This window comes from Pelodiscus sinensis, chromosome 4, assembly GCF_049634645.1.
Source record: "Pelodiscus sinensis isolate JC-2024 chromosome 4, ASM4963464v1, whole genome shotgun sequence".
NCBI classification, from domain to species: domain Eukaryota; kingdom Metazoa; phylum Chordata; order Testudines; family Trionychidae; genus Pelodiscus; species Pelodiscus sinensis.
The window spans coordinates 127055140-127066661 of NC_134714.1; the positions used below are offsets into that span (position 1 = coordinate 127055140).

General features: G+C 52.6%; 1 protein-coding gene across 2 annotated transcripts in view; it reads right to left on the reverse strand.

Moving 5' to 3' along the window:
* TBC1D10C (TBC1 domain family member 10C) overlaps positions 1–10275 on the reverse strand; it is a 36652-nt gene extending 26377 nt beyond the window's left edge. Inside the window, exons 1-3 of one of the 2 annotated variants that reach the window (XM_075928527.1) lie at positions 9921–10275; positions 8515–8530; positions 7793–7997 (exon numbers count right to left, since the gene is read on the reverse strand). In XM_075928527.1, the coding sequence (XP_075784642.1) occupies positions 7793–7997; positions 8515–8530; positions 9921–10106 (407 nt within the window). In that variant the 5' untranslated portion in view covers positions 10107–10275. Of the gene's footprint in view, positions 1–7792; positions 8007–8514; positions 8531–9914 lie in introns of both variants that reach the window. The other variant, XM_075928526.1, reaches the window with a different exon arrangement.
* Positions 10276–11522: the final 1247 nt, after the last annotated feature.

Sequence of the window (11522 nt, forward strand, 5' to 3'; positions counted from 1 at the left end):
GCAAACACCAGGTGACGTTTGAATAAAAACAAACTAAACATGCAGTGGGGACTGAGTAATGATCTAACTAACAAATACCAAGGGCTCAACTCCCAGTTGTCCTAGGGTGTTTTTGGACAGAGGCCTCTAAGTCCAGGAGCAAAGTTGGTTCTGCTGGTTCACGTGCCACCAGTTTGACAGGATGCTGGGGGCGGGCGGGGAGGGGGGTGCAGGGCAGGCCAGGCCAGAGCAGGGACACACTGGTGGGAGGTGCTGCACTCTTCTGTGCAGAGCCCCATCAGGACACCACAACAGAAGCACTAGTTGAGGCAGCTCCAAGAATTGTTGTAGCCTGTGAGGAGTTGGTACCTGCTGCAAACTCCCTTCCCTCCATCTGGTTTAGGTAAGGTGACTAGAATTTGAAAATGTGCGAGGAGGACATTGAGTTGACAACAAAAACATACTTGTATATTAGGGTTGCCAGATGATCTCCCAAAAAATACCGGACAGCCAGTATTTTTTGGTCGAGAAAAACAAAAAAAAGGAACACGGGATTTTTTTTGGCAAAGTAGGACAAGAAGGACAATTTTTTTCAAAGGAGGACAAAAAGAGGACATAATTATTGGGGAAGACAAGCCCCTCAAAAGGCCCCTCTGGTCACCGTAGTTTAGGTAACAACTGAATAACAAGTGAGTAAACATTGAGTAATGAGTGTGTAAGTGCCGAGGCCTCATCTATAGCTGACACTTAAGTCAACTTAGATACATCACTTTGGTCTTAAAAGCCATACCTATGCAATGTAACCCTCACGATATACACAGCTAAGTTGTTGGAAGAATTCTTCTGTTACCAGCTCTGGAGGGGGTGGGTTTACTATAGCCACAGAAAAACACTTTCCCTCACCTTAGGAAATGTCTACACTGCAACAGCTGTGCTACTATAGTGCTTCTTGTGTAGACAAACATTGAGTAATAAACTAGGAAATAGAGAAGCATGAGCAAGTCTCCCAAATTGAGTAATGAGTGTGCAAAACCAATATAATCAGTAAACAACACAGCGCAATGAGTAAATGCTGAGAACATAAGAGTGGTCATACTGGGTCACATCAATGGTCCCCTAGTCCAGTATCCTGTCTTCTCACAGTGGCCCATGCCAGAGTCTTCAGAGGGAATGAACAGAACAGGGCAATCATCAAGTCATTCATCCCATCGCCCATTCCCAGCTTCTGGCAGTCAGAGGTTTAGGGACTCCCGGAGAATGTGGTTGCATCCCTGATCATCTTGGACTAATGACTATTGATGGACCTATCCTCCCTGAACTTATCATTATTTTTTGAACCCAACTATAGTTTTGGCCTTCACAACATCCCCTGGCAATGAGCTCCACAGGCTGACTGTGCATTGTGTGAAGTACTTCCTTTTGTTTGTTTTAAATCTGCTGCCTAATAACTTCAGTGGGTAACCCCAGGTTCTGGTGTTACGTGAAGAGGTAAATAACACTTCCCTATTTGCTTTCTCTACACCAGTCATGAATTTATTCATCTCTATCTTATCACATCTTAGTTGTCTCTTTTCCAGCTGAATGGTCCCAACATGTGAAAGCTGTTCCATACCCCTAATCATTTTTGCTCTTCTGAGTAATGAGTGTGTAAACATTGAGTAATATGTGAGCAGACATTGAGTAATGACCACGTAAACACTGAGCAAGAAGTGAGTAAACATTGAGTAATGATTCTGTAAACACTGAGCAATAAGTGAGTAAACATTGAGTAATGACCCCATAAACACTGAGCAATAAGTGAGTAAACGTTGAGTAATGACCATTGTGTGTAAACACTGAGCAATAAGTGAGTAAACATTGAGTAATGACCCCATAAACACTGAGCAATTAGTGAGTAAATATTAAGTAATGACTATTGTGTGTGTGTGTGTGTGTGTAAACTGAGCAATAAGTGAGTAAACGTTGAGTAATGATCACATACACACTGATCAATAAGTGAGTAAATATTGAGTAATGACCATTGTGTGTAAACACTGAGCAATAAGTGAGTAAACATTGAGTAATGACCCCATAAACACTGAACAATTAGTGAGTAAATATTAAGTAATGACTATCGTGTGTGTAAACTGAGCAATAAGTGAGTAAACATTGAGTAATGATCACATAAACACTGATCAATAAGTGAGTAAACATTGAGTAATGACCCCATAAACACTGAGCAATTAGTGAGTAAATATTAAGTAATGACTGTGTGTGTAAACTGATCAATAAGTGAGTAAACATTGAGTAATGATTCCGTAAACACTGAGCAATAAGTGAGTAAACATTGAGTAATGACCCCATAAACACTGAGCAATAAGTGAGTAAACGTTGAGTAATGACCATTGTGTGTAAACACTGAGCAATAAGTGAGTAAACATTGAGTAATGACCCCATAAACACTGAACAATTAGTGAGTAAATATTAAGTAATGACTATCGTGTGTGTAAACTGAGCAATAAGTGAGTAAACATTGAGTAATGATCACATAAACACTGATCAATAAGTGAGTAAACATTGAGTAATGACCCCATAAACACTGAGCAATTAGTGAGTAAATATTAAGTAATGACTGTGTGTGTAAACTGATCAATAAGTGAGTAAACATTGAGTAAATGACCACATAAACACTGATCAATAAGTGAGTATACATTGAGTAATGACCCCATAAACACTGAGTAATTAATGAGTAAATATTAAGTAATGACTATTGTGGGTGTAAACTGAGCAATAAGTGAGTAAACATTGAGTAATGACCCCATAAACACTGAACAATTAGTGAGTAAATATTAAGTAATGACTATCGTGTGTGTAAACTGAGCAATAAGTGAGTAAACATTGAGTAATGATCACATAAACACTGATCAATAAGTGAGTAAACATTGAGTAATGACCCCATAAACACTGAGCAATTAGTGAGTAAATATTAAGTAATGACTGTGTGTGTAAACTGATCAATAAGTGAGTAAACATTGAGTAATGACCACATAAACACTGATCAATAAGTGAGTATACATTGAGTAATGACCCCATAAACACTGAGTAATTAATGAGTAAATATTAAGTAATGACTATTGTGGGTGTAAACTGAGCAATAAGTGAGTAAACATTGAGTAATGACCCCATAAACACTGAGCAATAAGTGAGTAAACCTTGAGTAAAGACCATGTAAATACTGAGTAATGAGCAAGCAAATACTGAGTAATGAGTGAATAAACATTGAGTAAAATGGGAGTAAGGCTGTCAGTGTTTTCATCTACAGTTTCCGTCTCATACTCTGTTATCAGGAGATGGATGTGGGCAGTGAGGGACCTGTTGCCCTGGGAAACTGCCTTCAGGGGCAGGTCGGCAGCCCCATCATGCATGATGTTTCCAGAGCAGATTCCTGAGATGAAGCCGTAGGAAAGGCTCCTGAGGAGCATGGGAGGTGGGGAAGGGGCTAAACATGTCTGTTCTCTCTCCTTTCTTGGGCCTGTTCGTAGCCTGAGTCGCTCAGTGGGGTGAGGTGGGGGTGGGGGCGGGGGCTGGCTGGTGTGCTGATGTCACAGACCACACACCGCTGCAAGCACGGTGTGCACATCACCATGGATACGGGGACAGGATGTGGTTGAACTGTGAGCTAGCGAAACAGGAAGTGTTCGTTCATGTGGGTGGAGGGGTGCAAGGTACTCCCTTTCCTTGGCCCAGCACCCATGGTGCTCAGAGCCCATCCCAGAGAAGCGAGAGGCTGTGGTTTTTCTCTGGGGCTGACCTGGGCTTCACACCCCTCAGTAACACATGTTCCCCTCTTGAACTCCAAGAACGACTAGGGCATGGATGGGTATGAGGAGCCAGGAAGGAACCCACAGCTTTGGAGTTCTCATCCTCTGCAGGGTCATAGTATGAGAACCAGGCAGAGTTCTTCAGCTTCCCTCCGTGCCAGGCAATCCAGAGGGGCCCTCTCTACAGACCAGCTCTAGATCAGTCACAGTCTCTGGGCTCAATGCAGGAGTCACCCCTGGGCTACACGGGAGGTCAGACTAGACCAGTGGTTTTCAACCTGTGGTCCGTGAACCCCTGGGTGTTTACAGATCATGTCTCCGATTCCCGAGGGGACCTGGCCCCATTTGAAATTTTTTAGGGGTCCACAAATGAAACAAGTTCGAAAGCCACTGGGCTAGACAATCAGACTAGCCCTTTCTGGCCTTCCAAGCTGGGACCCCAGGAGCCTTTCCATGCCTCTTCACGTTGCATTGACAGTGTGTGCGTTTCATTTTCTATGGTTTTTGTAACGAACAGTGAGGAAGGGGAGGGGAAACGGTTCTGGCATTCCCAAGCTCTGCTCCTTTGCAAATGCACCTTGCAGATTTCAGAACTGGGATCTGTTTGGTTAGACCCTACCTAAATGCCACCCCCTCTTCCTGCCCTGGGAGAATCTTGAAACTCTGACTGAGCCAGTAGCTAGAAAGACCCATCCTATAATTTGCCTTCAGCATACAGTGCATTGAAACAACCACACAGATCTTCCATGCTGGCTCATCAGCACTAACCCTTTGGCTCTCCTATTTGCTATCACCCCCAGGCTAGCCCAGGGTCCTGATGACGCCATGATAAGCCAGTGTAACTACCAGCATGAGGATCTGAACCTAGGACCTCTAGAGCAATGTTTCTTAATCAGTGGTATGAGTACTCTTAGGGCTGTGTCTAGACTGGCAAGTTTTTCCACAAAATCATCTGCTTTTGCGGAAAAACTTGCCAGCTGTCTACACTGGCCGCTTGAATTTCCGCAAGAACACTGACGATCTCATGTAAGATTGTCAGTGCTTTTCAGGAAATACTGTGCTGCTCCTGTTCGGGCAAAAGTCTTTTTCCGAAAGACTTTTGCGCAAAAGGGCCAGTGTAGACAGCACAGTAGTGTTTTCCGCAAAAAAGTCCCAATTGCGAAAATGGTGATCGGGGTTTTTTTGTGGAAAACCGCGTCTAGATTGGCCACGGACACTTTTCCTCAAAAAGTGTTTTTGCGGAAAAGCATCCTGCCAATCTAGACGCGCTTTTCCAAAAATGCTTTTAACGGAAAACTTTTCTGTTAAAAGCATTTTCGGAAAATCATGCCAGTGTAGACGTAGCCTTAGGGGTACTCGAGAGAAGTCTGGGGGGTATATCAACACAACTGAAATTTGGAGAGAACTGAATTTTTGTTTTGTTTACAGCGCTTTATTAGTTTTGTACTTTTTACACCCAAAAATTTCATCGCCCACCCGGCTACAATTAAGTTGTTTAAACAAATGTGTTGCAATGGTAGAGACAAAAGCTGTGTGTCTGAAAACTGTAGGTACCGGGGGTACTTATACTTTTTTTTGTTGAAAAAGGGGTACTTTATAAAAAAAAAGGTTGAGAAACACTGCTCTAGAGCTTAGTGAAGGCGCTTCTACAGCTTGAGCTATAAAGCCAGCTGGCTCTCAGCTCAGGTTGTAGAGCTCCCTTGGGGTATGTCTACACTGCAAGTTCATTTCAGAAAAAGCTATTCCGGAAGGTATCTTCTGGAATAACTTATTTCAAAATAGAGTGTCCACACGACAGGGAAACCTCAAAATTAGTCTGAGGCAGGCTCCTCTAATGTGCTGACGCTATCTCGATTTAGAGACCCAAGAGGCACTGGGGAAGAATGACTTAGAATGGCCCTGATGAGGAGCTATTTGGACATAGCAGCCCTGGGACGTCCACACACACCCTCTTCCAAAAGAGCTTTTTCAGAAGAGACATTATTCCTCGTGGAATGAGGTTTACCAACGTCAGAAAAAACCCTCCGTTATTTCGATTTTCTTTTGAAATAACGCAATTGCTGTGTGGACACTCATATTGTTTTTTCTGGAATAATGGCTGTTATTGCTGATTAACGGCGCAGTGTAGACGCACCCTTGTTCTTATCTCTTGCTGTAAGTGGTCTAAGTGCCACTACATGGGACAGGGAACCACAGTAGGTATGTGGGTTACACCAACTCCCAGGGAAGCAGGAGGGGATGTTATAGTAATATAGCTCCTTTTATTCTGCAGCACTTTGCAGTCAGTGCTGGCTTTGTGAGATAGGGCAGGTCATCTTCCTTACTGAGTGCCTCAGTTTCCCCACCTATGAAGCCAGGGATCAGGACATGGGCACTGCACCCCTCCCCATTGTACGTTCAATAGGGAATGGGATGGCAGGTGCTCTGGAAGCACTATGTGCTATGATCACACACTTAAACAGCTATGGGCTGCAGCTGCCTCTAGGGAGGAGAGCAGACAAGATGCTGTGCTGCAGTCTGGCACACTGGCACTAGGATGGTGTAGGCTAGTGGTCACCAACCAGTAGACTGGGAGCTACTGGTAGATCTTGGAGCCTTTGACAGGGGATCCTGACTGGTTTGACCAAGAGGCTCTCAAGTGCCGGCACTTCAGCTGCCCGTCCCCACACTGCTGTGCATCTCCTGCCCTTTGCCTTGGAACTGCCCCTCCGTGGGAGCCTCCTGCTTGCGGTGCATAGCAAAGAAGGGAGAGGAGGGGTGCTTATGTCAGGGTGCCCCCTCTCCTCCTGTGTTCTATCTCCACGGAGCAGAGAGGGGGCACAACAGAGCTTGGGATGGAGTTTGCTGGCTGCTTTTGGGAGTGGTGCAGGGCCAGGGCGGGGGGGGGGGGCTGCCTTAGCCCCACTGCACTACCCCCCAGGAGCCATCTGTGGTAAGCAGTGTCCAGCTGGAGCCAGCGCCGATCCCCTGCCCCAGTTAAGTACCCTCTCTTGCATCCCAAGCCCCTGCCCCAGTCTCAGCTCAGAGCCCCTCTCACACGCCAAATCCCTTAGTCCAAGACCAAAGCCTGCCTGGTGAAAGGGAGGGAGAAAAGGGGCAGGAGGAAGGGAGTGAGCAGGGGCGGGGCCTCGGAGAAGGGGCGGGAAGGAGGCAGGGAAAGGGTATTTGGGTTTGAGGTAGATCTTGGATTGCACTTAAATTCAAAAAGCGATCTTGGGCTTCAAAAGGTTGGAGACTATTGGTGCAGACTCTTCCGAACCCCACCCCAAAAGCTCCAGCAACCCCAACTTAGCCAGCCATGAGGCTGCTGAAGCCGACTCTGCCTGAATCCAGCCTTGGGACACTGCACCTCCTTGTGATTCCCAGCTGGGGGAAGGAACAGAGCGTGAGCCGGGGTGCCCTGGGCCATTGTGCCTTCCTGGCAGAACTGGCTCATTAGCAGCTTGGTGTAGGGACCCTCGGGGGCACCACTGGCAGGTCCCCTGGGCCAGGGCTCTCTTACATCAGGCTGTTAGGAAGAGGGGACTGGTGCACAGAGGCATGATGCAAGAATTGCAAACTGTCCCCCTCCTCAGTGCCCAAGACCCTCATTCCCCAAGCTCCACCCCTTCCCTGCTTTTGCCCCACCCCTAGGAGGAGCAAGACTCGGAAAGAGGCAGGGGGCAGGGCAACACCCACAAGCTGCTACTCTTAGCTTGGGGTGTGGCCTGACTCATCCCCAGGCCAGGGGCTCAGTTTCTCCGCGTATGTCCATTCTTTGGGCTTGAACACCCCATAGCCTCAGTGCACAGAAGGGGGGGATGCTGGATTCTGGCACAGAACCCAAGAGATTGTTCTGCGGGGCTGGCAATGGGGGTGTCAGTCCAGTACCCACAATGGCTCCAGGGTGCAAGAAATCAGGACTTGGAATAGAACCCGGCATCTGGGCCACCCCAGCAATGCCCTTCACAGCACCTCCCGCCCCCACAATGCCCCCCTTTTAGTGCTCCGATGCCCAGATGTGTCCCACTCACCCATCCTGGGCACTGTTGCCCCCTAGGAAGCCGTAACGGTCCGTCTGGCGATAGGGGGCAGCCCCATTCAGCTCAGAGTCGGAGCCCAACGAGCTGGAGTCATCATGGCGCCCCAGGGTGGAGTCAAAGGCATCGGACAGCTCCTCCAGGGTGCTGAGGCTGGAGGAGTCAGCGGAGGACATAGGGCCGGATGCCATGCCGTGATCTCAGCACCCTGCAGGGGAGGGAGGGCAGGGACAGGGGCCCGCAGTGAGTGCCCAGCAAGGCCAGCCCAGAAACGAACATCCCAGGAGACAACCCTGAAGTATAACTTGCCAGGCCCCTCTCCCCGTCCTCTCCAGGGGCTGCCCAGCCAAGGCCCCTCTTACTCATTCCTCCCAGGGTCTGCATCACACAGTCCCTGCTCCATCTCTGCCAGGTTCTGCCCAGCTCAGGGTCCCTCACCCTATCCCCCTCAGGGTCTGCCCAGCCCAGCCACTGAACCCCCATCCTACTCAGAGTCTTCCCAGCCCAGGGGCCTGCACCCCCATCTCCCTCTGGGTCTTCCCAGCCCAGCCACTGAACCCCCATCTCCCTCAGGGTCTGCCCAGCCCAGGGGCCCGCACCCCCATCCAGGTCTGCCAAGCCCAGGCCCTGAACCTCCATCTCCCTCAGGGTGTGTTCAGCCCAGCAGCCTGCACTCTCATCCCTCCCAAGGTCTTCCCAGCCCAGGGTCCCCTCACCCCCATGTCCCTGCACCTCCACCCCTCTCAAGGTTTGCTCCATTCAGGACCTGCTCCTCCATCTCCTCCAGGGTCTGCCCAGCCCAGGGCTCCGCATCCCCATCACCCCTATGGACTGCCCCACCCAAAGCCCCATCCTACCATCCCCGCCGGATCTGCACTGCCCAGAGTCCCACATCCCCATCTCCTCCATTGGGAATGGCCCAGGGCATGAGCTAAGGGGACTGGACACAGTGGAGGTGAGTGGGAATGCGGGTCTGCCACACACCCACATCCCCTCCAGGATCTGCCCTACCCAGCCCCACACCTCCATCTCCCCCAGGATCTGCCACACACCCACATCCCCTCCAGGATCTGTCCTACCCAGCCCCACACCTCCATCTCCCCCAGGATCTGCCACACACCCACATCCCCTCCAGGATCTGCCCTACCCAGCCCCACACCTCCATCTCCCCCAGGATCTGCCACACACCCACATCCCCTCCAGGATCTGCCCTACCCAGCCCCACACCTCCATCTCCCCCAGGATCTGCCACACACCCACATCCCCTCCAGGATCTGCCCTACCCAGCCCCACACCTCCATCTCCCCCAGGATCTGCCACACACCCACATCCCCTCCAGGATCTGCCCTACCCAGGCCCCACACCTCCATCTCCCCCAGGATCTGCCACACACCAACATCCCCTCCAGGATCTGCCCTACCCAGTCCCCACACCTCCATCTCCCCCAGGATCTGCCACACACCCACATCCCCTCCAGGATCTGCCCTACCCAGCCCCCACACCTCCATCTCCCCCGGGATCTGCCATACACCAACATCCCCTCCAGGATCTGCCCTACCCAGGCCCCACACCTCCATCTCCCCCAGGATCTGCCACGTACCCACATCCTCTCCAGGGTCTGCCCTACCCAGGCCCACACCTCCATCTCCCCCAGGATCTGCCACGTACCCACATCCCCTCCAGGATCTGCTCAACCCAGGACTCTTCCCCTCTAGGGTCTGCTCAGCTCAGGGCCCCTCACCCTCATCTCCCCTCAGTTCCAGTGGAGGGCCCTGTGCTCCCATCTTCCCCAGGGTCTACCTAGCCCAGGACCCCTCCCCCCCAGCATCTGCCCATCCCAGGGCTCTGAACCCCGACCCTTCCATCCTTGGTTCCAGCCCAGAGCCCCTGCATTCCCATCCCCTGGTCCTGAGGCCCAACCCCTCTAGCCCTATGTGTACTGGAAAGGGAACACGTGTAACATCCCTCTCCCACACTCACACAGAACCCTGCCCCCCCCTTCTCTTTTCTCTCCTGCCTCCAAGCCTGGCCCCAGTACAGCTCAGGGAGGTTCCTATCGCCTCCTATTGCCCCTCCAGGAGCCCTCCCACTGAGCTGCTCCCCCGTTCCCACTCACCTCCACTGTGTCCAGTCCCCTTAGCTCATGCCCTGGGCCATTCCCAACGGAGCAGTGCCCAGGCGGTGTGGCCCTGCATCTGTCCCGTGGCAGCACCTCAGTCTGGTGCACTCCCCGTGGGTGCTGCAAGCTTATTTCCTCCGCACTGTCATTTCCTTTTGCACCTGACAGGGCTGAGGCAGCAAGCAGCATGCGGGTGGGGGAGGGGGAAGTGTATGTGGGGCAGTGCTGCCACCCTGTTTCCTGTAGCAACCCCTGCTGGCAGAGGCTGGGACTGGAGTAGCCAGGCACTCCCCCTCGCTCCTAGCCAGTGCCTCCACTCTGCTCCCCACAGCGCCCCCTGCTCTCAGAGTGAGCATCCCTCCCCACAGTGCCCCCTGCTGGCAGAGGCTGGGACTGGAGTAGCCAGGCACTCCCTCTCGCCCCCAGCCAGTGCCTCCACTCTGCTCCCCACAGCGCCCCCTGCTCTCAGAGTGAGCATCCCTCCCCACAGTGCCCCCTGCTGGCAGAGGCCGGGCTAGTGTAGCTGGGAGCACCTTACAGCTAGTGCCCGCACCCCCACAGCGCCCCCTGCTGGCAGAGGCCGGGCTAGTGTAGCTGGGATCTCCTTACAGCTAGTGCCCCACCTCCACAGTGCCCCCTGCTGGCAGAGGCCGGGCTAGTGTAGCTGGGATCTCCTTACAGCTAGTGCCCCCACCTCCACAGCGCCCCCTGCTGGCAAAGGCCGGGCTAGTGTAGCTGGGATCTCCTTACAGCTAGTGCCCCCACCCCCCAGCACCCCCTGCTGGCAGAGGCCGGGCTAGTGTAGCTGGGAGCTCCTTACAGATAGTGCCCGCACCCCCCAGCACCCCCTGCTGGCAGAGGCCGGGCTAATGTAGCTGGGAGCTCCTTACAGCTAGTGCCCCCACCCCACAGCACCCCCTGCTGGCAGAGGCCAGGCTAGTGTAGCTGGGAGCTCCTTACAGATAGTGCCCCCACCCCCCAGCACCCCCTGCTGGCAGAGGCCGGGCTAGTGTAGCTGGGAGCTCCTTACAGCTAGTGCCCCCACCCCACAGCACCCCCTGCTGGCAGAGGCCGGGCTAGTGTAGCTGGGATCTCCTTACAGCTAGTGCCCCCACCCCCCAGCACCCCCTGCTGGCAGAGGCCGGGCTAGTGTAGCTGGGAGCTCCTTACAGCTAGTGCCCCCACCCCACAGCACCCCCTGCTGGCAGAAGCCGGGCTAGTGTAGCTGGGAGCTCCTTACAGATAGTGCCCGCACCCCCCAGCACCCCCTGCTGGCAGAAGCCGGGCTAGTGTAGCTGGGAGCTCCTTACAGATAGTGCCCCCACCCCCCAGCACCCCCTGCTGGCAGAAGCCGGGCTAGTGTAGATGGGAGCTCCTTACAGCTAGTGCCCCACCCCCACAGCGCCCCCTGCCGGCAGAGGCCGGGTCTAGACTAGCTCCGTGCTCCACCTGCAGCCTGCGCTCCCACCCCGCTCCCCATAACTCCCTGTGCTGGCCGAGGTCCGGCTGGTGTCGCTGGGAGCGCCCGGCAGCCAGCGCCCCCTGCTGGCAGGGGACGGGCTGCGGAACGGCGCCCCTCCCCCGGGGCTCTGGGCGGGTGGCTGC